This window comes from Thalassophryne amazonica, chromosome 17, assembly GCF_902500255.1.
Source record: "Thalassophryne amazonica chromosome 17, fThaAma1.1, whole genome shotgun sequence".
Classification (NCBI taxonomy): domain Eukaryota; kingdom Metazoa; phylum Chordata; class Actinopteri; order Batrachoidiformes; family Batrachoididae; genus Thalassophryne; species Thalassophryne amazonica.
Genome location: NC_047119.1, coordinates 66,848,560 through 66,874,171, shown reverse-complemented (window position 1 = coordinate 66,874,171; position 25,612 = coordinate 66,848,560). Strand labels below are relative to the sequence as shown.

Genomic DNA, 25,612 nt, shown 5'->3' with positions numbered 1-25,612 from the left:
CAGTGAAGTCCTTAGCCTGGGTCTCATGAACATAAGATCACTATCCTCAAAGTCACTGTTGATTAATGATCTTATTATGGATCACCACTTAGATATGATTGAGTTATGTGAAACCTGTCTTAAACCTAGAGCTGTCCTCCCCTTAAATGAGGCCTGCCCACCGGCGTACACATTTAGTCACATCCCTTGTGATGCAAAGCAAGCTGGGGGTATTGCTCTTATTTATTAATCTAGGTTTCATTTATTAGCTGTTACGGGTCATAAATATAATTCATTTGAACATCTGATTCTCCGCTCTGCCCATGATGCTACATATTGCCATGGTCACAAGAATAAGATTCCATCTCCGCTTACTCCACATCCATTACATAAGATCTTACGCAGCACCAAAAGCGCGAGAAGCCTAGTTTCCAAAATATATTGGTATATTTCTGAACATGCATATAGAGCCTTTGCATTAAAGGCTTCATGTAGGGCTGATATCCCGAATCTTAGCACAGATTATAATTGGGGGGAAATCTGGTCTATCATATTGTTGTCCTCTAGAAACCCAGATCACCAGCAGATCCACTTTAATTTTGTCCACAGAACTTATATGACACCAAGAAAGCTTTGCTCCATGAAGCTTTTTTCTGACCCCCCACAGTAAACTGTGTTCTCTGAATGCTATTGGAACCTTGGAATCAGGAAGCAGAGTTGTAGTCTTACACACCTCTCTGCAGCTTCTCTCCCCCTGCCATCCCCCCAATACCCCATCCCTGTAAAGACGGTGCCTGCTCCCAGACCACCAATAACCAGTAAAAATCTATTTAAGCATAAAAATTCAAAAAGAAAAAAATAATATAGCACCTTCAACTGCACCACAGACTAAAACAGTTAAATTTGGTTTATTAAACATTAGGTCTCTCTCTCTTCTAAGTCCCTGTTAGTAAATGATATAATAATTGATCAACATATTGATTTATTCTGCCTTACAGAAACCTGGTTACAGCAGGATGAATATGTTAGTTTAAATGACTCAACACCCCCGAGTCACACTAACTGTCAGAATGCTTGTAGCACAGGCCGAGGGGGAGGATTAGCAGCAATCTTCCACTCCATCTTATTAATTAATCAAAGACCCAGACAGAGCTTTAATTCATTTGAAAGCTTGACTCTTAGTCTTGTCCATCCAAATTGGAAGTCTCAAAACCAGTTTTATTTGTTATTATCTATCGTCCACCTGGTCGTTACTGTGAGTTTCTTTGTGATTTTTCAGACCTTTTGTCTGACTTAGTGCTTAGCTCAGATAAGATAATTATAGTGGGCGATTTTAACATCCACATAGATGCTGAGAATGACAGCCTCAACACTGCATTTAATCTACTATTAGACTCAATTGGCTTCGCTCAAAATGTAAATGAGTCCACCCACCACTTTAACCATACTTTAGATCTTGTTCTGACTTATGGTATGGAAATTGAAGACTTAACAGTATTCCCTGAAAACCCCCTTCTGTCTGATCATTTCTTAATAACATTTACATTTACTTTAATGGACTACCCAGCAGTGGGGAATAAGTTTCATTACAGTAGAAGTATTTCAGAAACCGCTGTAACTAGGTTTAAGGATATGATTCCTTCTTTATGTTCTTCAATGCCATATACCAACACAGTGCAGAGTAGCTACCTAAACTCTGTGAGTGAGATAGATTATCTCGTCAGTAGTTTTACATCCTCATTGAGCACAACTTTGGATGCTGTAGCTCCTCTGAAAAAGAGAGCCTTAAATCAGAAGTGCCTGACTCCGTGGTATAACTCACAAACCCGCAGCTTAAAGCAGATAACCCGTAAGTTGGAGAGGAAATGGCGTCTCACTAATTTAGAAGATCTTCACTTAGCCTGGAAAAAGAGTCTGTTGCTCTATTAAAAAGCCCTCCGTAAAGCTAGGACATCTCACTACTCATCACTAATTGAAGAAAATAAGAACAACCCCAGGTTTCTTTTCAGTACTGTAGCCAGGCTGACAGAGTTAGAGCTCTATTGAGCCGAGTATTCCTTTAACTTTAACTAGTAATGACTTCATGACTTTCTTTGCTAATAAAATTTTAACTATTAGAGAAAAAATTACTCATAACCATCCCAAAGACATATCGTTATCTTTGGCTGCTTTCAGTAATGCTGGTATTTGGTTAGACTCTTTCTCTCCGATTGTTCTGTCTGAGTTATTTTCATTAGTTACTTCCTCCAAACCATCAACATGTCTATTAGACCCCATTCCTACCAGGCTGCTCAAGGAAGCCCTACCATTAATTAATGCTTCGATCTTAAATATGATCAATCTATCTTTATTAGTTGGCTATGTACCACAGGCTTTTAAGGTGGCAGTAATTAAACCATTACTTAAAAAGCCATCACTTGACCCAGCTATCTTAGCTAATTATAGGCCAATCTCCAACCTTCCTTTTCTCTCAAAAATTCTTGAAAGGGTAGTTGTAAAACAGCTAACTGATCATCTGCAGAGGAATGGTCTATTTGAAGATTTTCAGTCAGGTTTTAGAATTCATCATAGTACAGAAACAGCATTAGTGAAGGTTACAAATGATCTTCTTATGGCCTCAGACAGTGGACTCATCTCTGTGCTTGTCCGGTTAGACCTCAGTGCTGCTTTTGATATTGTTGACCATAAACTTTTATTACAGAGATTAGAGCATGCCATAGGTATTAAAGGCACTGTGCTGCGGTGGTTTGAATCATATTTATCTAATAGATTCTTCACAGACTAAGGTTAATTATGGAGTTCCACAAGGTTCTGTGCTAGGACCAGTTTTATTCACTTTATACATGCTTCCCTTAGGCAGTATTATTAGAAAGCATTGCTTAAATTTTCATTGTTACGCAGATGATACCCAGCTTTATCTATCCATGAAGCCAGAGGACACACAACAATTAGTTAAACTGCAGGAATGTCTTAGAGACATAAAGACATGGATAACCTCTAACTTCCTGCTTTTAAATTCAGATAAAACTGAAGTTATTGTACTTGGCCCCACAAATCTTAGAAACATGGTGTCTAACCAGATCCTTACTCTGGATGGCATTACCCTGACCTCTAGTAGTACTGTGAGAAATCTTGGAGTCATTTTTGATCAGGATATGTCATTCAATGCGCATATTAAGCAAATATGTAGGACTGCTTTTTTGCATTTGCGCAATATCTCTAAAATTAGAAAGGTCTTGTCTCAGAGTGATGCTGAAAAACTAATTCAGTGTCAATGTCAATTTTATTTATATAGCGCATTTACAACAGCAGCTGCCCAAAGTGCTTCACAATAAAAACAATATCAAAAAAACCATACCACCAAAACAGAGCATTAAAATTCCAAAACATACGAAAACACGTAAAACCAGACACACACAGCTTAAATTGTATTAAAAGCCAAAGCATAAAAATGAGTCTTAAGAACAGATTTAAAATACTCTAGAGATGGAGCAGCTCTGATATGCAAAGGCAAACTGTTCCAGAGTTTAGGCACAGCCACTGAAAAAGCCCAATCACCTTGAGTTTTTAATCGAGATCTGGGCACATTTAATAAAAGCTGGCTTTCTGACCTCACTGATCTGACTGGACCATAAGGAGTCAAAAGCTCAGAGAGGTATTTGGGAGCCAAACCATTTAAACACTTGAACACAAGCAGCAGGATCTTAAAATCAATCCTGAATGTGACTGGGAGCCAATGGAGCGAGGCCAACACAGGGGTGATGTGCTCTCGTTTCCCCATCCCCGTGAGCAGTCGTGCAGCAGTGTTCTGAACCTGCTGCAGACGCTTTAGAGACGACTGGTCCAGTCCACAGTAGAGTGAGTTACAATAATCTAAACGAGATGTTATAAACAAATGAATAACTCGCTCAAAATCACACGCTGGGAGGTAAGCCTTCACTTTTCTCAAAATTCTAAGTTGGTAGAAACTGCCCTTTACCACAGAATTAATTTGCTTGTCCATTTTGAAGGATCTGTCAAAAATGACCCCCAAATTTCTGACAGAATCATGCACACAAGAAGACAAAGGACCAAGCACATCACATGAACCAGATGACCATGCAGGGCCAAAACTAACTATTTCAGTTTTATTCTCATTGAGAATTAGAAAGTTTTGAGCCAACCAAGTTTTCACTTCCTGCAGACAATTTACCAAAATAGTCAGAGAATTTGATGGGAGCTTAAGTGGCAGATAAATTTGCAGGTCTTCAGCATAAAAATGAAAGGCCAAGTTGTATTTTCTGAATATGGTGCCAAGTGGCAGCATATACAGTGAAAAAAGAGCAGGACCCAAAACAGAGCCTTGTGGAACACCACAATTTAAGGGTGCTGAGCTGGACTGGTGTGGCCCAAGGTGCACAGAGAAACTACGGTCTCTAAGATAAGATCTAAACCACTCCAGTGCTGTGCCTTTAAAACCTGCATAATACTCCAGACGGGACAGTAAAATACAGTGATCAACCGTGTCAAAGGCTGCAGTCAAATCCAGCAAAAGTAAAATCCCAGAGCAACCAGAGTCAACAATTAAAAGGAGATTATTAAAAACCTTCAACGGTGCTGTTTCAGTACTACGAAGTGATTTGAAGCCAGACTGGAATTTTTCAAAAATGCCATTAGAATCCAAATGAGACTGAAACTGATCATAGACAATTTTCTCAAGGATTTTAGCTAAAAATGGCAACTTTGAAACAGGCCTATAATTGGCAAGAATATTAGGATCCAAGGTGGGCTTTTTGAGGAGAGGCTGAACTACAGCATGTTTTAAAACTCCTGGAACACAACCAGATAAAAGAGAAACATTCATAACATTTAAAATTCATGCATTTATTTCCTCTAGGCTGGACTATTGTAATTCATTATTATCAGGTTGTCCTAAAAGTTCCCTGTAAAGCCTTCAGTTAATTCAAAATGCTACAGCTAGAGTACTGACAGGGACTAGAAGGAGAGAGCATATTTCACCCATATTGGCCTCTTGTCATTGGCTTCCTGTTAATTCTAGAATAGAATTTAAAATTCTTCTTCTTACTTATAAGGTTTTGAATAATCAGGTCCCATCTTATCTTAGGGACCTCATAGTACCATATCACCTCAGTAGAGCTCTTCGCTCTCAGACTGCAGGCTTACTTGTAGTTCCTAGGGTTTTTAAGAATAGAATGGGAGGCAGAGCCTTCAGCTTTCAGGCTCCTCTCCTGTGGAACCAGCTCCCAATTCAGATCAGGGAGACAGACACCCTCTCTACTTTTAAGATTAGGCTTAAAACTTTCCTTTTTGCTAAAGCTTATAGTTAGGGCTGGATCAGGTGACCCTGAACCATCCCTTAGTTATGCTGCTATAGACTTAGACTGCTGGGAGGTTCCCATGATGCACTGAGTGTTTCTTTCTCTTTTTGCTCTGTATGCACCACTCTGCATTTAATCATTAGTGATTGATCTCTGCTCTCTTCCACAGCATGTCTTTTTCCTGATTCTCTCCCCTCAGCCCCAACCAGTCCCAGCAGAAGACTGCCCCTCCCTGAGCCTGGTTCTGCTGGAGGCTTCTTCCTGTTAAAAGGAAGTTTTTCCTTCCCACTGTTGCCAAGTGCTTGCTCACAGGGGGTCGTTTTAACCATTGGGGTTTTTTTTGTAATTATTGTATGGCTTTTGCCTTATAATATAAAGTGGCTTGGGGCAACTGTTGTCATTTGGCACTATATAAATAAAATTGATTTGATTTGAACCTTCTATCACATGATTTGGGACTTCCCTCCGGTGTCCGTGTTCTGGGTGATGGTTGCCTCCAATCTTTCTAAATTGTTTGGGCTTAATGTTCCATTATCGCCTGACATATTTATTTTCAATGATTTATCTTCCCTTGGGTTGTCACTGTCTGATCCCCGTGCTCTGCTGGCTGATTTCACAGCAGCCAAGAAACTGGTTGCCACAAGGTGGAAACCACCACATGCTCTTTTCACGTCAGGCTTGGCTTCTTATGTATTTGGACATTGTATACATGGAACTGTCTACAGCCCCAGTGCATGGAGCACAAGAGATTACTATTGAAATGTGGAATGCACTCTCTGTGAAACTGAAGAATTTAATAGATTGAAGGTCACTGAAGCTGCTTTGTGTTGTGCATCAAGGTCCCTGAGGTAGGTGGGTGGGAGGAAGGGAGGGAGGGAGGAGTTATTTTATCATTTATTTATTCTTGATTTCAGATTTAGTTTGAGTTGTCGATTATTTTAATTGAATTTATTGGGTTATGCTTATTTCATCTTGATGATTACTCTTACTTTTTGTTAACATATCTAATTTCATTTTTGCCATGTTTTCACTTTTCTTTCTCCTTTTTGGAAAATTTTTTTTGAATAATAAAAATTTGATCACAAAAAAAAAAAAAGAAAAAAAATCAGCCGTATTACTTTGTCACTGTATATAGGCCCTCTGGCCCATACTCTGAATTCTTAGATGATTTTGGTGAGTTTATCTCTAACTTGTCATCTACTGCAGATAACATTCTGGTTATTGGTGACTTCAGTATTCATATAAATAAGCCATCTGATCTCCTTTGCAAATCATTTATGGAAATTATGGATACATTAGGATTTCAGCAATGCATTCAGGATTCAATGCACATTAGTGGAAATACCCTGGATTTGGTTCTCACACATGGTATTGCTGTCACAAATATTGACATCATGCTCTTGCTTCAGTGGTCTCTGATCACTCACTTATTGGGTTTACAGTTTCACTGCCATGTTTAGTAGAACAACAAACTTATTTATCACTGCGGCGACCCATCTACTCCTCAACTACGACTGAACTCGAAGCTAGACTGCTTGATATCTTATCTTCAAGTTTGGAAAATGCCCAATCAGTAGACAGTCTTGTGGACAGCTTAAACTCGGTGCTCAAAACTACACTTGACATGATTGCTCCACCTATATTAAAACCACACCATCCAAAAACACAGCAACCTTGCTTCAGTGATTACTTGCATGACCTCAAGCACAAGGCTAGAGGTCTGGAATAAAAATGCCGTAGTTCAAAAGTAGAAGTATTCCACCTTGTGTGGTGCGATGCAATCTTAGACTATAAGCATGCACTACTGGTTACAAAGTGGGCCTATTACTCTGATTTGATCAACAAAAACAAGCATAACTCAAAGTTCTTGTTTGACACGGTGGCAACACTTATTCATGGACCGCCACCTATAAGTCGCTCTCCTTTTACAGCACAAGATTTCTTGGATTATTTCGAGAAGAATTCGCTCTACCATACAGTTGTGACAAAAAGGGAGCTGAGCCAAAAGGCGAAGCTTTCGATCTACTGGTCAGTCTTCATTCTTACTCTCACCTATGGTCATGAGTGTTGGGTCATGACCGAAAGAACTAGATCGCAGGTACAAGCGGCCGAAATGGGCTTCCTCAGGAGGGTGGCTGGTGTCTCCCTTAAAGATAGGGTGAGAAGTTCGGTCATCCGTGGGGAACTCGGAGTGGAGTCACTGCTCCTTCGCATTGAAAGGAGCCAGCTGAGGTTGGGGCATCTGGTAAGGATGCCTCCTGGGCGCCTCCCTAGGGAGGTGTTCCAAGCATGTCCATCTGGGGGGAGACCCCGGGGAAAACCCAGGACTAGATGGAGAGATTATATCTCCACACTGGCCTGGGAACACCTCGGGATCTACCAGTCAGAGGTGGTCAGTGTGGCCTGGGAAAGGGAAGTCTGGAGGCCCCTGCTGGAGCTGTTGCCCCCTCGGCCCGAACCTGGAAAAGTGGTTGAAGATGAGTGAGTGATGAGTGAATAGATGACATTAGTTTAAACATATCCCAGCATGCCTTAACCCAGCCACTACACCTTGCTATTGAGGTGGGTGCCATCATTGATGTATTACCAAGATTTACAGTATTTGACAGTATCTCACTAGGCATGCTGATGAAACCCGCAACGTTTACAAAAAGCACAACCTGCTTATTTGATCTGATATCAACAAAACTGTTTAAGCCTCTGGATCTGTTCCTAAATGTTTCAAATCTCCTGTGATTAAACCATTACTTAAGAAATCTAATCTTAACCTGAGTGTATTGAAAAACTATAGGCCGATATCAAATCTCTCATTTTGCTCTAAAATTCTGGAAAAGGTGGTTTCATAGCAGCTCATGGACCACCTTACTGAGAATAATCTTTTTGAGACCCTGCAGTCTGCTTTTAGAAAATATCATTCCACAGAGACGGCTCTCACTAAAGTGGTGAATGAGCTTCTACTTGAAATGGCTTGGGACACCACTACTGTTCTGGTGCTGTTAGATGTTTGTGCCGCGCTTGATACTGTGGATCATCATATTCTACTTGATAGGCTGGAGAATCATTTTAGGATTACTGGGACTGTCCTTGCATGGTTGACATCATACCTGACCAGTCGTTCTCACTGTTTTGTACAGTAACACTACCTATAAGGCAACAGTCAGGAAAAATCTTGGAAAATTGGAAAAATCCTGTCCTTTAACATTGAACAAATTTTCAAAAATTCGTAACTGTCAAAAAAAGATTGAATGTCTTTCATATTTGAGAGTGTTATGTAGGATAGTGTCCTTTATCGACTGACAAAGTTTGATCCAGATCTGATCTGGATTACAGATTTTGTAGCCAACATTATATATTAATCAAATGTGCCCAAATCCCTCTCATGTTTGAAAGTGAGGTGCAGACTGGCACTCACTATCGCTTGACAAAGTTTGATCTGAATATGATCTGGATTGTGGATTTTGTGGACATTAGAATTTAATACTGAATAGCTCATTTGTTGCACCTTTTGCATTATACGTATCTCACTAAAAACTGCCTCATTCACTGTCATTTTTCTCTTACAGATTTACCTGCGCCACCAAAATTGGATGGTGGTTCTAATTTTATGTCTGTTTGTCTATCTTCCAGTTATCAGTTAGAAACCAAGTGCCAGAAAGCAATGACAAATTGTGCAAAGCAGAGATAACCAATGTTCTGTGAAAATTATCTGAAAAAGAATAGAGAAACCGAATAAGTTGGGGGAAAAAAACCTGACAATACCACAAAAAAAAAAGATTCAAGTGCATGAACTAAATACATCCTCCTGACATTTGATCACTTCTGATTTAGCTTATGAAAAACCACTTCTCACAGAACTTTGACCTTGAAAATTTTTTCAAGGGTAAAAATTTGTGGAATTGGAAACTAGTGTTGGCGGAGGTTTGTGTTCTATGAGCGCGGTGCTCTAGTTTTTTTTGTTTTCTGGCAGAAAAGCACTGCGTGAAAACCAGGTGTGATTGTTAATGCTGAAACCTTCAGAATTAGCACATTATTTTAAAAGATATGTGCAATATTTTCACTTTGTAAAAATGACAGAGTAGAGTAGAGTAACTTTATTGATCTCCAGGGGGAAATTAAGGTGTCAAGTAGCTTACACAAATACACATAATGCCCACATGGACATTTCAAGACACACATATACACAACAAGCATTAACACAGGTCAAGGTCAAGGGGAGGAAAAAAAAAAGCAATTGTGCAAAAACATATCCTGTGAGTTGAGGTAGAGGTGGTGCAACCATCCCTGGTAATGGAAAATAGTGGGGTAAAAACTGTTCTAGTGTCTTGTAGTGAAAACTTAGCATCCTTGAATAACTGGAGGACATGGGGTCTTAGGCAGTCCAGTCCCCAATGATGGATGTCCTTCTTAGTGTCCTTCTGTGTGTTGTTAAACAGTTGAATGGCCCATGGGACAAAGGACCTTCATAGCCTGTCTGTCATGCAGGAGAGAGCACGGAGTCTGTGGCTAAACAGACTCAGCTGGTTAGTGAAGATGGTGTGAAGGGGGTGTTTCTGATTGTCCATTATAGAGTACAGTCTCTTCAGGGTTCTCTTCTCAGCTGTTGAAGAGAGAGTCTCAAGCTCCATGCCCACCACCGAACCTGCCTTCCTCACCAGTCTGTCCAGACGTCCAGCGTCTCTCTTCCTAATGCTACCACCCCAGCACGCCACAGCATAGAAGAGCACGCTGGCCATGACAGACTGGTAGAACATCAGTAGAAGTCGGTTGCAGACATTGAAGGACCTCAGCCTTCTGAGGAAGTAGAGCCTGCTTTGGCCCTTCTTGTAGAGTGCATTTGAGTTTGTAGACCAGTCCAGTTTATTGTCGAGGTGCACCCCTAAGTACTTGTAGGTGCAGACTGTCTCCACATTCTCACCCTCAATAGAGACAGGCACCAAAGGCGGGGCGGATCTCCTGAAGTCAACCACCATTTCCTTGGTTTTGGTGGTGTTCAGGTGCAGCTGATTGGTTCGACACCATCCCACAAAGTCCTCCACCAGTCCCCTGTACTCCTCTTCCTGACCGTCCTTGATACACCCCACAATAGCAATGTCGTCCGAGAACTTCTGCATGTGGCATGTCACAGAATTGTAGCTGAAGTCAGTCGTGTACAGAGTGAACAGCACCGGGGAGAGCACCGTTCCTTGTGGCGCTCCTGTGCTGCTGACCACCATCTCAGATGTAAGGTCTCCCAGTCTTACAAACTGGGGCTGCTCGGTGAGGTAATCTGTGATCCAGGTTACCAGGCCGTGAGGTAATCTGTGATCCAGGTTACCAGGCCAGGCTCCACTCCCATCCGCACCAGTTTCTCTCTCAGCAGCAGTGGTTGGATAGTGTTGAAAGCACTGGAGAAATCAAAAAACATGATTCTCACAGCACAGCCACCCTTGTCCAAGTGAGAGTGTACTCTGTGAAGAAGATACAGGATAGCATCCTCCACTCCCACGTTCTCTTGCTAGGCAAACTGCAGAGGATCCAGTGCGTGGCGTACCTGGGGTTTGAGAAGGTAACGCAGCAGCACACGTTCGAATATTTTCATTGGGTGTGAGGTGAGGGCAACCGGTCTGTAATCATTGGGTTCTTTGGGGTGTGCTTTCTTCGGAACTGGTATCAGGCATGAAGTTTTCCACAGTGTAGGGACCTTGCCTTCCTGCAGACTCCTATTATACAGGTGATGAAGCGGCTCAGCTAATGCCTCTGCACATGTCTTTAGTAGTCTTGCACAGATGCCATCAGGGCCAGCCGCCTTGGATTTTAGTCTTTTCAGTGCCCCTCTCACTTGGTCTGTGGTAATTGTAGGTGGTGGGTTTGGGGGGTGGGTGGTGGGTATGTTGTTTCCAGTAGCAGAGGTGAGGGGGTGGGGTGGGGGATAGATGCAGTGGGAGTTGGTGAGCCAGCTGTGTCCATCAGTGGAGGTGCGGTGGCGGTGCGGTGGATGATGGGAGTGGAGGCCATAGGCAGAGCTGGGGAATGGGGGATGTAATGTCCATGTCCATGAAACAGGGTAGAGTGATACTGAGAGTGGGGGGTAGTGAGTGAGTGATGGGAGCTGGCTCAACAGTCAATGTCAGGGTCGTTGTCAGAGTCGTTGTCAAGTGGGGGTAGGGGGGTGGGGGGGCTTTAGAGGTGATAAGAGAATTGGCTGCCCCCGTCCCAGAGTTGCCAAACCGGTTATAGTAGTGATTTAAGTCGCTGGACAGGTCACCCTCAGCCATGCCTCTCTTCTTCCCACACCCGGTGATGTTTTTAATCCCCTGCCATGCCTCCTTAGTGTTGTCTTTCATTTTCATTTCCACCTTCCTCCCATATGCCCCTTGGCCTCCTTCAGGCTGCTTTTGAGTTCACGCTGTACACTCCTCAGCTCTGTCAAGTTGCCCTCCTTAAAAAGTTTCTTTTTCTTGTTGAGGAGTTGCTTGACATCTCTGGTTACCCAGGGTTTGTTATTGGGGTAACAGCAAACAGTCTTAGTTGGTGCAACAATGTCCATGCAGAAGTTAATGTAATCTGTAGTACATGCTGTGGCCTCCTCCAGGTCGTCACTGCCCTGTAGTAAACTTCAGTCAGTGGTCTTGAAGCACTCTCTTAGTGCCTCCTCTGCTTCTGGTGTCCATTCCCTGAAGGTGCATGTGGTAGCTGGGAGCCTTTGTACTTTTGGGACGTACACTGGCTGAAGGTGGATCAGATTGTGGTCGGAAAAACCCAGTGGGGGAAGGGGGGTGGCACTGTATGCATCTCTCACGTTTGCATACAGGAGGTCGATTGTCCTGTTTTTCCTTGTTGCACAGTCGACAAACTGATGAAAGTTTGTGAGGGTGGAGTCGAGGGTAACATGGTTGAAATCTCCAGTTATGGCGAAGAAAGCTTCCGTGTCTTGTGTTTGTAGCCTCGCAACAGTCGCGTGAATGACGTCGCAGGCATTGTAGGGTACAGCTCGCGGTGGGATGTATACACAGTTAATGATGGCATGTGAAAATTCTCTTGGGGTGTAGTAAGGATGCAAGCTTACTGCTAGTAGCTCCACATCATTACTGCACACCGTTTCCTTCACCGTAACATGTCCAGGATGGCACCACTTGTTATTGATGTACATGATCAGTCCACCTCCTTTATTTTTCCCTGAGAGTAAATTGTCTCTGTCCAGTCTAGCTACACTGAAGCCAGGTAAGTCAACATTAGCAGTAGGAGTGAGGCTAGTTAGCCATGTTTCCGTCAGACAGATCAGACTTGACTCTCTAAACAGCGTTTGATTTCTTACCAGTCAGCTCGTCAGTTTTGTTGGTCAGCGAATTCACGTTTCCCATCACGATTGCTGGGACAGAGGGCTTAAATCTGCACTTCTTCTCACATCGCCTAGCTTTGACTGCGACTCCAGCTCTGCATCCACGAAAGCAAAACAGTTCCTTAGGGATGCCCCCGTGAGCTGCTCCGCTGGCAAACTTCCGTAATGCGAACAGCTGATTCCTTGTGTAAACAAGTTTGCTGTTGCCAGAATGTTGCACAAAGTTATCCGTATCCATGGGATAGAAATAAAAAATACTTCTTGAAACAAGCAGAAGTTAGAAAAAAATAAACTAGAAAAACGGCACAGAGACGAACATAAAAGACAAGAAACACGGAGCTACTGAAACATGCTGCCACTGTTGTCGATGCTGGAGTGAAAGATGCTGTTAATGAGTTGCTGTTAATGTCGAAGACCTGTCCGGAATTAGTTTTGTTTATAAATGAAATCATGAGTGAAAAGTGCTTGGCTTTTCATATCTCCTGCCACACGTCTGTGCCCTTGCATGTGGAAAGTAAATGACACTTTTTGTAGTAGTAGTAGTAGCAGCAGTAGCAGCAGCAGGCTCACCCCCTTCTGCTGGGGGAGGACTGAGCTCCTCACAGCGGTCTGACTGTGGAAAAACACATGATAGGAGCTAATGTCTGATTTTAGGGTTTACAAATGTTTTCACCGTTGTTTAGCCACTATGCCAGAAAAAAAATGTTAGCGGACTGAAAGTTAGTAGAACTAAATTTAGCGGAAGCTAATTGGTCTGCTGATGGTTTTTAAAGTTATCTAAAAACTTAATCTGCTAACAAAAAAGTTAGCTTGCTAATTAGCGGTTAGTGGACTGTGCCCACCACTGGACTATCTTTATGTATGTATGTGTGTGTGTGTGTAAATATATATATATATAAAGGGTGTAATGGTACATGTATTTGTACTTTTTCTGCTGTTTGGCGACTGAAAGTCTCTGTCACCAAGCAGCAGTAGGTGTCCCCCTCCTCCAATGCAGCAGCCTATAAAGCGCTGAGCGGAGGATATCTACAATTCTCCTCACTCGGACTTGCTCAGCCTACCGACCTCGTTTGCTGCACTGTGATTAAATAGTCCCCAGACTTTGAGAAGCCCCGGCCTTGAGAAGCTATTTTATTTTAATAAGTGATGGCCAATTTTAATTGCAAAATAAACAAACAAACCAAGAATCAAGTTTATTTGTGGTTCTAAATATTTTAAAGGTGGTTTTACACACTTTTTTTTTGCCTCACCCACGTTTTTGTTTTCAAAACTTTATTTAAAAAGCTATATTAACAAACATTAAATGAACAGTTAATAGAAAGAGATATAAAATAAATTGTACAAAAGTAAAGGGATTCTTTAACATTAATTCTCTTTAAAAAAATTCCCTTATAGTGTATGACAATTTTGGACATGTTAATTTTTCTGGCAAAAAATTTGAAGGTTAAATAAAATTGAACAGGGCTTCATGCTGGAACAGCTGTGCTGCTCTTTACTTGTGGAAAGGTTTTGTTAAAAGCTCTTTACTAGGAATGTATTTTTTATAATATTTCATACATTTGTCATTTATTTGAGAACATTTTATTTAACTTATTACCAGGCAGCACTTTGCAATTATTTTATTTTCCTGTTTGTATAATGTTACAATAAATTGTTGGTTTAAACAAGCAAATTTAGGTTCTGCATTTTGTTCCCATACTCAGAACCGAGGTACGTACCGAACTGTGATTTTTTTTTTTTTTTTTTTTTTTTTTTTTTGTGTGTATCGTTACACCCCTAACACACACGCATATATATATATATATATATATATATATATATATATATATATATATATATATATATATATATATATATATATATATATATATATAATATTCGGATGGTCCTCTACAGTATGCCACAAATAAAAATGTAGCGTTCTTAAGGTACTTCCTTACAAAATCATTTTGATGAGAAAATGTTTTGTGCAAAATTTTACTTCAATACAACTATTCTAACACTGCTGCACGCGGGGTAGAAATTGCAGTAATTGAGTATATTAGTGCAACCCAGCAATAGAAATGTACCTGTTCACAAATTAAATACAAATTGAAACAACAGTCCTTTCTCCTGGGCAGCACAGTGGCTTAGTGGTTAGCGTTGTTGCCTCACAGCGAGAAGGTCTTGGGTGTGGCCTGTGGCCTTTCTGTGTGGAGTTTGTATGTTCTCCCCATGTTTGCGTGGGTTTCCTCCAGGTACTCCGGTTTCTTCCCACATCCAAAGATATGCAGGTTAGGTTGTTTGGAATCTTTAAATTGCCCATAGGTGTGCGAGTGAGTGTGAATGTGTTTGTTTGTCTGTTTGTGGTTCTGTGACAGACTGGCATCCTGTCCTGGGTGTACCCCGCCTCGCACACTATGTCTGCTGGGATAGGCTCCAGCCCCCCGTGACCCTTGATTGGACTAAGCGGTTGAAGGTATGTGTGTGTGTGTGTGTGTGTGTGTGTGTGTGTCCGTCCTTTCTCCTTTAACTGACCATACAGAAGAGATTTAAAAAAAAAAGTACTACATGTCACTGTCCACCTATTTGGTGAAAACAAACAGTCGTGGGGAGTGGCATTTGGTTCCGATTTTCTTCGCCTCCATGAACTGATGTCGATGACACTCAACTTCAATCAATCAATCAATCAACTTTTTTCTTGTATAGCGCCAAATCACAACAAACAGTTGCCCCAAGGCGCTCCACATTGCAAGGCAAGGCCATACAATAATTATGAAACACAGTCTATGTCTAAAGCAACATAACCAAGGGATGGTCCAGGGTCACCCGATCCAGCCCTAACTATAAGCCTTAGCGAAAAGGAAAGTTTTAAGCCTAATCTTAAAAGTAGAGAGGGTATCTGTCTCCCTGATCTGAATTGGGAGCTGGTTCCACAGGAGAGGAGCCTGAAAGCTGAAGGCTCTGCCTCCCATTCTACTCTTACAAACCCTAGGAACTACAAGTAAGCCCGCAGTCTGAGAGCGAAGCGCTCTAATGGGGTAATATGGTACTACGAGGTCCCTAAGATAAGATGGGACCTGATTATTCAAAACCTTATAAGTAAGAAGAAGAATTTTAAATTCTATTCTAGCATTAACAGGAAGCCAATGAAGGGAGGCCAACACGGGTGAGATATGCTCTCTCCTGCTAGTCCCCGTCAGTACTCTAGCTGCAGCATTCTGAACCAACTGAAGGCTTTTTAGGGAACTTTTAGGACAACCTGATAATAATGAATTACAATAGTCCAGCCTAGAGGAAACAAATGCATGAATTAGTTTTTCAGCATCACTCTGAGACAAGACCTTTCTGATTTTAGAGATATTGCGTAAATGCAAAAAGGCAGTCCTACATATTTGTTTAATATGCGCTTTGAATGACATATCCTGATCAAAAATAACTCCAAGATTTCTCACAGTATTACTAGAGATCAGGGAAATGCCATCCAGAGTAACGATCTGGTTAGACACCATGCTTCTAAGATTTGTGGGGCCAAGTACAATAACTTCAGTTTTACCTGAGTTTAAAAGCAGGAAATTAGAGGTCATCCATGTCTTTATGTCTGTAAGACAATCCTGCAGTTTAGCTAATTGGTGCGTATCCTCTGGCTTCATGGATAGATAAAGCTGGGTATCATCTGCGTAACAATGAAAATTTAAGCAATACCGTCTAATAATACTGCCCAAGGGAAGCATGTATAAAGTGAATAAAATTGGTCCTAGCACAGAACCTTGTGGAACTCCATAATTAACTTTAGTCTGTGAAGAAGATTCCCCATTTACATGAACAAACTGTAATCTATTAGACAAATATGATTCAAACCACCGCAGCGCAATGCCTTTAATACCTATGACATGCTCTAATCTCTGTAATAAAATTTTATGGTCAACAGTATCAAAAGCAGCACTGAGGTCCAACAGAACAAGCACAGAGATAAGTCCACTGTCCGAGGCCATAAGAAGATCATTTGTAACCTTCACTAATGCTGTTTCTGTACTATGATGAATTCTAAAACCTGACTGAAACTCTTCAAATAGACCATTCCTCTGCAGGTGATCAGTTAGCTGTTTTACAACTACCCTCTCAAGAATCTTTGAGAGAAAAGGAAGGTTGGAGATTGGCCTATAATTAGCTAAGATAGCTGGGTCAAGTGATGGCTTTTTAAGTAATGGTTTAATTACTGCCACCTTAAAGGCCTGTGGTACATAACCAACTAACAAAGATAGATTGATCATATTTAAGATTGAAGCATTAAATAATGGTAGGACTTCCTTGAGCAGCCTGGCAGGAATGGGGTCTAATAAGCATGTTGATGGTTTGGATGAAGTAACTAATGAAAATAACTCAGACAGAACAATCGGAGAGAAAGAGTCTAACCAAATACCGGCATCACTGAAAGCAGCCAAAGATAACGATACATCTTTGGGATGGTTATGAGTAATTTTTTCTCTAATAGTCAAAATTTTGTTAGCAAAGAAAGTCATGAAGTCATTACTAGTTAAAGTTAATGGAATACTCAGCTCAATAGAGCTCTGACTCTTTGTCAGCCTGGCTACAGTGCTGAAAAGAAACCTGGGGTTGTTCTTATTTTCTTCAATTAGTGATGAGTAGAAAGATGTCCTAGCTTCACGAAGGGCTTTCTTATAGAGCAACAAACTCTTTTTCCAGGCTAAGTGAAGATCTTCTAAATTAGTGAGACGCCATTTCCTCTCCAACTTACGGGTTATCTGCTTTAAGCTATGAGTTTGTGAGTTATACCACGGAGTCAGACACTTCTGATTTAAAGCTCTCTTTTTCAGAGGAGCTACAGCATCCAAAGTTGTCTTCAATGAGGATGTAAAACTATTGACAAGATACTCTAACTCCCTTACAGAGTTTAGGTAGCTACTCTGCTCTGTGTTGGTATATGACATTAGAGAACATAAAGAAGGAATCATATCCTTAAACCTAGTTACAGCGCTTTCTGAAAGACTTCTAGTGTAATGAAACTTATTCCCCACTGCAGGGTAGTCCATCAGGGTAAATGTAAATGTTATTAAAAAATGATCAGACAAAAGGGAGTTTTCAGGGAATACTGTTAAGTCTTCTATTTCCATACCATAAGTCAGAACAAGATCTAAAATATGATTAAAGTGGTGGGTGGACTCATTTACTTTTTGAGCAAAGCCGATAGAGTCTAATAATAGATTAAATGCAGTGTTGAGGCTGTCATTCTCAGCATCTGTGTGGATGTTAAAATCGCCCACTATAATTATCTTATCTGAGCTAAGCACTAAGTCAGACAAAAGGTCTGAAAATTCACAGAGAAACTCACAGTAACGACCAGGTGGACGATAGATAATAACAAATAAAACTGGTTTTTGGGACTTCCAATTTGGATGGACAAGACTAAGAGACAAGCTTTCAAATGAATTAAAGCTCTGTCTAGGTTTTTGATTAATTAATAAGCTGGAATGGAAGATTGCTGCTAATCCTCCACCCCGGCCCGTGCTACGAGCATTCTGACAGTTAGTGTGACTCGGGGGTGTTGACTCATTTAAACTAACATATTCATCCTGCTGTAACCAAGTTTCTGTTAGGCAGAATAAATCAATACGTTGATCAATTATTATATCATTTACCAACAGGGACTTAGAAGAAAGAGACCTAATGTTTAATAGACCACATTTAACTGTTTTAGTCTGTGGTGCAATTGAAGGTGCTATATTATTTTTTCTTTTTTAATTTTTATGCTTAAATAGATTTTTGCTAGTTATTGGTGGTCTGGGAGCAGGCACCGTCTCTACGGGGATGGGGTAATAGGGGGATGGCAGGGGGAGAGAAGCTGCAGAGAGGTGTATAAGACCACAGCTCTGCCTCCTGGTCCCAACGCTAGACAGTCACAGTTTGGAGGATCCCAAAAAATTGGCCAGATTTCTAGAAATGAGAGCTGCTCCCTCTAAAGTGGGATGGATGCCGTCTCTCCTAACAAGACCAGGTTTTCCCCAGAAGCTTTGCCAATTATCAATGAAGCCCACCTCATTTTTTGGACACCACTCAGACAGCCAGCAATTCAAGGAGAACATGCGGCTAAACATGTCACTCCCGGTCTGATTGGGGAGGGGCCCAGAGAAAACAACAGAGTCCGACATTGTTTTTGCAAAGTTACACACCGATTCAATGTTAATTTTAGTGACCTCCGATTGGCGTAACCGAGTGTCATTACTGCCGACGTGAATTACAATCTTACCAAATTTACGCTTAGCCTTGCAGCAGGTATTGGTTCTGCTGTTCATCCTTTGTTTGGACCTGATTTTAATCCTGCATAAGTGCAACTCCTCGCTCGGCGAAATCATTGACAGCAGCAATGTTATCCAGGACCTTCTGTGAAGACTGAAATGATTGGTCATCCTCCCACTCTCAGGGATCCTTGATGAGGAAGTCCATGTTGGCATTAAATGCCTCAAAAATGCAACCTGAGACAGATGTAACATAATCTGTCACTAATGCCAATAATGTATCCAGTCTAAAATGTCACTCGTCACAAAAAACAGGGGCTGGGTGGCAGTGGTTAATACTTTTTCAAATCTCATGAGTTTTCACACAACTTATTTTTCAACTAAAGGAACCAAAAAATGAAGAAGCACCTTGAAAAAGTTGAAGTTTGTTTTTTTGGGACCACTCTAATATGTGTGTGTACACACACACACTCATTTTGTGTGAATATATATATATATAGTCACACACTTAGTGCTGTCAGGGGTAAAAAATTCTCATTAATTCTAAGCTTTAGCAGTTAATCTAAATTAATTGCATGTATATATTTTTTTAATTGCCCCTCTAATCACAAGGCACTTACAGTGTAAAAATGAGTTTTTTGACAATGCATTGCATTAAAATTTGGTTTTAAAAAAAACTGCATGAGTAAAGCATTTCTACACAGGATAAACCTGTACGCGGTCTGTGAGGCTGTTTAATTAAAGACTGTTAGTGCAAACCTCTGCTAACGTTTACACACTAACCCCCAACATTCGACATGTGTGAAATCATTCCAGATGTTAAAGGTCTAACACATTATTGGTGTTACTTTCTTTACTTGTCTCCTCACCAGAAAGCTTAAGGAGGCTGGCAGTCAGAAAAGCGACCTGACAGCACTTATCACCAAACAGGAAGAAAATATCCACAGCACTCGTCTACGTCTGAATGAAAAAATAATGGAAAGCACCCTGCTGAGCCAAAAGCTGGAAGAGGCTCTGGATGATGTTCGCCAACAGGTGTGATACTGAGAACAACTTGAGTTGCAGCTGCACCACAATATGGATTAGCAGAGTGATTCTGACTTTGAACAATGTTATGAGTTATAGCATAATGTATAATTTTGTCATCAGGACGGTAATTCATCAAGCCTCAAGTTTTTAGGCAGCATATGGCTGATCAGGTGAGGTGGATAGAGCTGGGAAATCCCTCCAACACCACTAATTAATGATCAGTTCTTCCTGTTTTATGTGTGGAACCGGATCCCTGGTATACACAGAAGACTCAGTTACTGTAGCCCATTCTTTACGTTTGATGCACCATGCGTTATTTCAGATACTGGAGACCAGAAACGATGCTGCAGCACATGAACTCTCTGCCCAATCGAAGATACTGGAACTGGAGACTCAACTCAGCAGGACTACCTCAGAAATCAGCCACGTACAATGGCACAAAGAGGAGGTAAAAGTTTTATTTGAACACTATATTAAATGAAACTGTTTTTAAAAGTCTGAGCATCTGTGTAATATATATATATATATATATATATATATATATAAAATGTGTGTGTGATGTTCAGGTGGAGCAACAGTATCAGATCCAACTGCAGGCAGTCAAAGATCGGCTGGAACAGTCTGAGCGCGTCAACCAGAGTCTACAAAACTACATTGTGCACCTGAAAAACTCCTACGTGGACGTGTGTAGAGACACAGCTGTTGGCCGCAAACCACGTCCCTCCTCACCAAAGTGACACATCACCCATCATGTTTTAAGTTTAAAATTCAGAAGTGCTTGTCTTTAGGAGTGTTTAGTAAGGTGATGTCATGAATAGCACAAAGAAACAGGAAACACTGACGACTGTAGATGCAGCTCCCAAGGAACTGTAGAGCAGAAGATGACACACTTCATCATCAGATCAGACTGATTTAAATCAATCCAAGTCTGTAAGTGAGAAGCCATACCACCCATGTGAAACAAAGTCAAGCCACTCATCTGTATGAGAACACAAGACCTAGTGTGCAGAATCATAGCAGCAGATTCTCTGAAATGACAAATCAAAAGTTTAAATATTTGGTTGAGAGAGACAGCAGTTTAAGTACTGGATTAATGGATTTCTTTTAGGTGAGAAGTTCATGCAGGTGTTCATCATGCAGTACTCTCAAGGAGGCAGCTAATTGGTTCCAAGCTCATTCTCCACCATAATGAATCCAGTCACAGCCAGAAAAAAAAAAAATCTGCGTGTGTGGGGGGTGGGGGGATGAGGAGGTCTGGGGAGGTCTGGAGTCAATGGTGTTTCTCCAGAGAGCTTTGATCTCATCATTGAGTCTGTTTGGGATTATGTGACGAGACTCAAAGAGCTGAGATGACTGACTTTAACTCCATATTGTACCGCTTGAAAAAGCTTTTCCAATGTGATCCCTTCACTATGTTGTTATATCAGCTGTTGATGAATGACTGTTATTAATGCAGTGCCGTCTGAGGGATCGGAGATTACCGGTGTAGCAGACTGAACGGTCCCCCTAAAAATTGGTCCACCCTGCCTTCACTGCGCATGCATCATTTCAGAGCAAAGTGGGAGAAAAAAGTTTGGCCTGCAGATAATGACGTTGAACTGAAACAGTGTCACAATAAAATTTCCAGTTCATAATTCTGCTGGAAGAACTGATGCATGCATTTGTTTCTTCTAGTTGCATTGCTACTGCAATGTTCTGTTTTCTGGTTTAGGGGTCTCAGTTGGTTCAAAATGCTGCTACCAGACTCTTGACAGGAAGCAGAAATTTTGACCACATTGCTCCCGTTTTGGCATTTCTTCACTGGATTCCTGTCTCTGTGAGAACAGATTTTAAAGTTCTGCTATTAACCTATAAAATTTTTCACAGACTAGCACCTCCATATTTAACGGATCTAGTCAAGCCCTAAATACCGGCCCAGGCTCTGCGTTCTCAGGGTGCAGGACTATTTTATGTCCCTAGGGTGATTAAAAAGTCTGCCGGTCACAGAGCCTTCTCTTATCTTACCCCTGTTCTGTGGAAGGATCTCCCTGCATCAATAAAGCGGATTCTGTAGAAAATTTCAAGTCCAGAGTTGAGATGCATTTATTCTCCCTTTCATATGGCTAGCATACTGGCATAGTATGGTACTATGCTTCCTACGCTTTAAAATTAATTTTATTTGTAAATGGAGCGGGTCTCGGCCTCAACTTTATCTAATGTCTGGGTCTGTTAGTGAAGCACAGGGCTAGTGGCCAGCTGTCACCTTAGTATTTCTTCTGCTTTCCTGTTGCTTAATGCTGATGAATTATACCTTAAGTGGAGTTTTTCTGGCTGACTGATTGTTTTCTTTTTCTTTGTCTGAGATGTGGCTGGATTGGATGAATTCTGTGATAGATGCAGGATGGAGTCTGCTGTAGGAACAGATACGAGAGGCTCGATGCCCCCCTCCCCCGATGGTGGATTGCATGTCTACATGGACTCTCGTCAATTGTTGTTGTGTTGTGTTCTGCATTGTAAACTTTTTTGGTAGAATGGCCTGAGCAGTGGGTCACCCCTTTGAGTCTGGTCTGCTTGAAGTTTCTTCTTCAATATCATCAGAGGGAGTTTTTCCTTACCACCGTCACCTGTGTGCTTGCTCTAGGGGTTGATAAGCTTCGACCTTAGTTGTGTGAAGCACCTTGAGGCAGCTTTGTTGTGATTTGGCGCTATATAAACTAAATAAATTGAAAATAGCTTAAATTGAAGCTGATCTGATTCTTTGTCACACCAAAAGTAAAATTTGTACAAATGCATGTAAAAGACATTCATGTTTGAGGCAGTGTGGTGAACATATAGGTGATTAGTTCCACATTTTGGAGGTCAGTACTTATGATATAGTCACAGACTATGACAGAAATGAGGCACCCTATCTCAACACCTGACAATAACCAGTATCAGTTGGTGTGAGGCAGTAGAAAGTGATTGTGTCGTAAACCTCTCTATATGCAAAATGAGACACCTGATTCATGTGAAGAGAAAACTGATTCCCTGAGACTTGTCAACCATCAACAAGCTTCTGGTGCAAAATTGTGGTTTGAAAGCCTCACCTTTACTTCTCCAAACATACGTCTTGTAATGGTCAAGTAGCTCTAGTAGATCTTTGTCTCATCTGAGCATAAAATTTTTCTCCAGAAGGCATTTGGCTTGTCCATGTGGGCAACTGAAAATTTCAGTCTAGCTTGAAGGTGTCAATTTTGGAGCAGGGGCTTAATCTTGGCCATCATCCTCTCAGTCCATGGCGATGTCACATTTGCTTCACTGAGGGTAGTGATGCTGGTGTTCCAACACTTTCTGGTTCTGGTGGTTTCTGGGTTGTTGCTGAACATCCTAACCAGTTTCCTCTCATCTGAGGGTGACAGTTTGGTTCTTCTTCCAGAACTTGGCAAAGTGATGACACATCTGATTAACTTATATTTCCATGCAATTGATTCAAATGATGATCTTGGAATCTGCAGTTGTTTAGAAATGGCTCCAAGAGATCTCCACTTGTGTAACTCTACAATTCTCCCTCATCCATCTTAATTGAGTTTTTTGGACTTTCCCATTGGTCAGTCCAATGAGTGCTGTCAAACATCCCTTTTATGCTGGAAAAGAGAATCTACCAGTTTCAGTCAATCACAAATGTTAATGAGGAGTTAATAGATCTTGGCCTTGTCATGTTAAGACATTGTAGAACATTCAGCACCACTTTTGAGTGAATGTATGTATATATTTGAACATGTATGTTAAATTTTAACCCTATGTGGATTAGTCAAGATCCCAAATAAATTCAAACTTGTGCAGTGCACCAAATTCTTGTTTAGTCATTAATGATGTATTGTACAATCATTCCACCTTGGCAAAAGAACATTTCAAGATGAGTGCATGGAAACTTCCAACCACAGCTGTGCATTTCAATGAGGCTGGTCTGTCTGGGAGCAGCACAGTGTCTCAGTGGTTTGCGCTGTTACCTCACAGCAAGAAGGTCATGTGATTGCTTCACATCTGATCCTTCCTGTGTGGAGCTTGCATGTTCTGCCCATGTTTGCATGGGTTCCCTTTGGGAACTGGCTTCCTCCCACTTCCAAAAGATTCAACTTAGGTGGATTGGAAACTTTAAATTGACCATTAATGTAAATGAGTTTGTCTGTTTACAAGTGGCCCTGCGATAGACTGGCATCCTGCCCAGGATGTATCCCACGTCTCACTCTATGACTGCTGGAATAAGCCCCAGCCTCCCCGTGACCCTTAATTAGAGTAAATGGGTATCAAAAATGAATGAGTGGTCTGTCTGGGTACTCGAACACTCATGATGCCAAAGATAACGAACAAGGTGCAGTTTGCTTTAATTTGTGTGTTTAGCTTATTTGTTAATGATGTGCTAACTTTAACTCCTTTGAACAACATCTAATTCTCTTCTGTCTTGTTTGTCTGAATAAGACTTCTGTTCATTCATTCATAACCTCTGTGAATGAAGTTGGGCGAAGGTATATTTTCACCCTGTTTGTGAACAGCCTGTAACCCTCAATCTTTCATGTATCCTTATAATTTTTACAGAGGATTCACATCCTGATAGGCAAGACCTGATTCAATTTGTAAGGTCAAAGTCAGTAAAAATTGTGGAAAATTGGAAAAAATCCCAGTCCTTTAACATTGAATGAATTTTTAAAAATTCATAACTGTCACAAAAGAACAAATTTCTTTCATATTTGGGAGTGTTATGTCAGATGGTATCCTTTATGGACTGAAAGTTTGATCAGTATCACCCCCTGTGATTTTGCAAGTTCTCCCACTTAGAAATCATCTAGGGGTCTGAAATTTTCAGCTTAGGTGCATGTCCACTGTGAGAGACAATCTAAAAAAAAAAATCCGGAAATCACTGATTTTTTTTTTTTTATAATTTATTTGTATGTTACTGCTGCAAATAAGTATTTGAACACCTGTGAAAATCAATGTTAATATTTGGTACAGTAGCCTTTGTTTGCAATTACAGAGGTCAAATGTTTCCTGTAGTTTTTCACTAGGTTTGCACACTGCAGCAGGGATTTTGGTTCACTCCTCCATACAGATCTTCTCCAAATCTTTCAGGTTTGGAGTTTCAGCTGCCTCCAAAGATTTTCTATTGAGTTCAGGTCTGGAGACTGGCCAGGCCACTCCAGGACCTTGAAATGCTTCTTACGGAGCCCCTCCTTAGTTGCCCTGGCTGTGTTTGGGGTCATTGTCATGCTGGAAGACCCAGCCATGACCCATCTTCAATGCTCTTACTGAGGGAAGGAGGTTGTTTGCCAAAATCTCACAATACATGACCCCATCCATTCTCCCTTCAATACGGTGCAGTCGTCCTGTCCCCTTTGCAGAAGAGCACCCCCAGAGTATGATGTTTCCACCCCCATGCTTCACAGTTGGGATGGTTTTCTTGGGGTTGTTCTCATCCTCTAAACATGGTAAGTGGAGTTGATTCCAAAAAGCTCTATTCTGGTCTCATCTGACCACATGACCTTCTCCCATGCCTCCTGTGGATCATCCAGATGGTCACTGGTGAACTTCAAACAGACCTGGACATGTGCTGGCTTGAGCAGGGGGACCTTGCTGCCCTGCAGGATTTTAAACCATGACAGCATCATGTGTTACTAATGTAATCTTTGTGACTGTGGTCCCAGCTCTCTTCAGGTCATTGACCAGGTCCTCATGTGTAGTTCTGAGCTTTCTCAGAATCATCCTTACCCCACAAAGTG

The 25,612-nt window shown here is 41.3% G+C and overlaps 1 protein-coding gene across 3 annotated transcripts in view; it reads left to right on the top strand.

Annotated features, from left to right (window-relative positions):
- Positions 1-21,075, top strand: part of odf2a (outer dense fiber of sperm tails 2a) — a 75,827-nt gene extending 54,752 nt beyond the window's left edge. The window contains exons 17-19 of one of the 3 annotated variants that reach the window (XM_034191689.1): positions 19,724-19,886; positions 20,203-20,328; positions 20,447-21,075. In XM_034191689.1, the coding sequence (XP_034047580.1) occupies positions 19,724-19,886; positions 20,203-20,328; positions 20,447-20,617 (460 nt within the window). In that variant the 3' untranslated portion in view covers positions 20,618-21,075. The remainder of the gene's footprint in view (positions 1-19,723; positions 19,887-20,202; positions 20,329-20,446) is intronic. The other 2 variants (XM_034191690.1, XM_034191688.1) reach the window with 2 other exon arrangements.
- Positions 21,076-25,612: the final 4,537 nt, after the last annotated feature.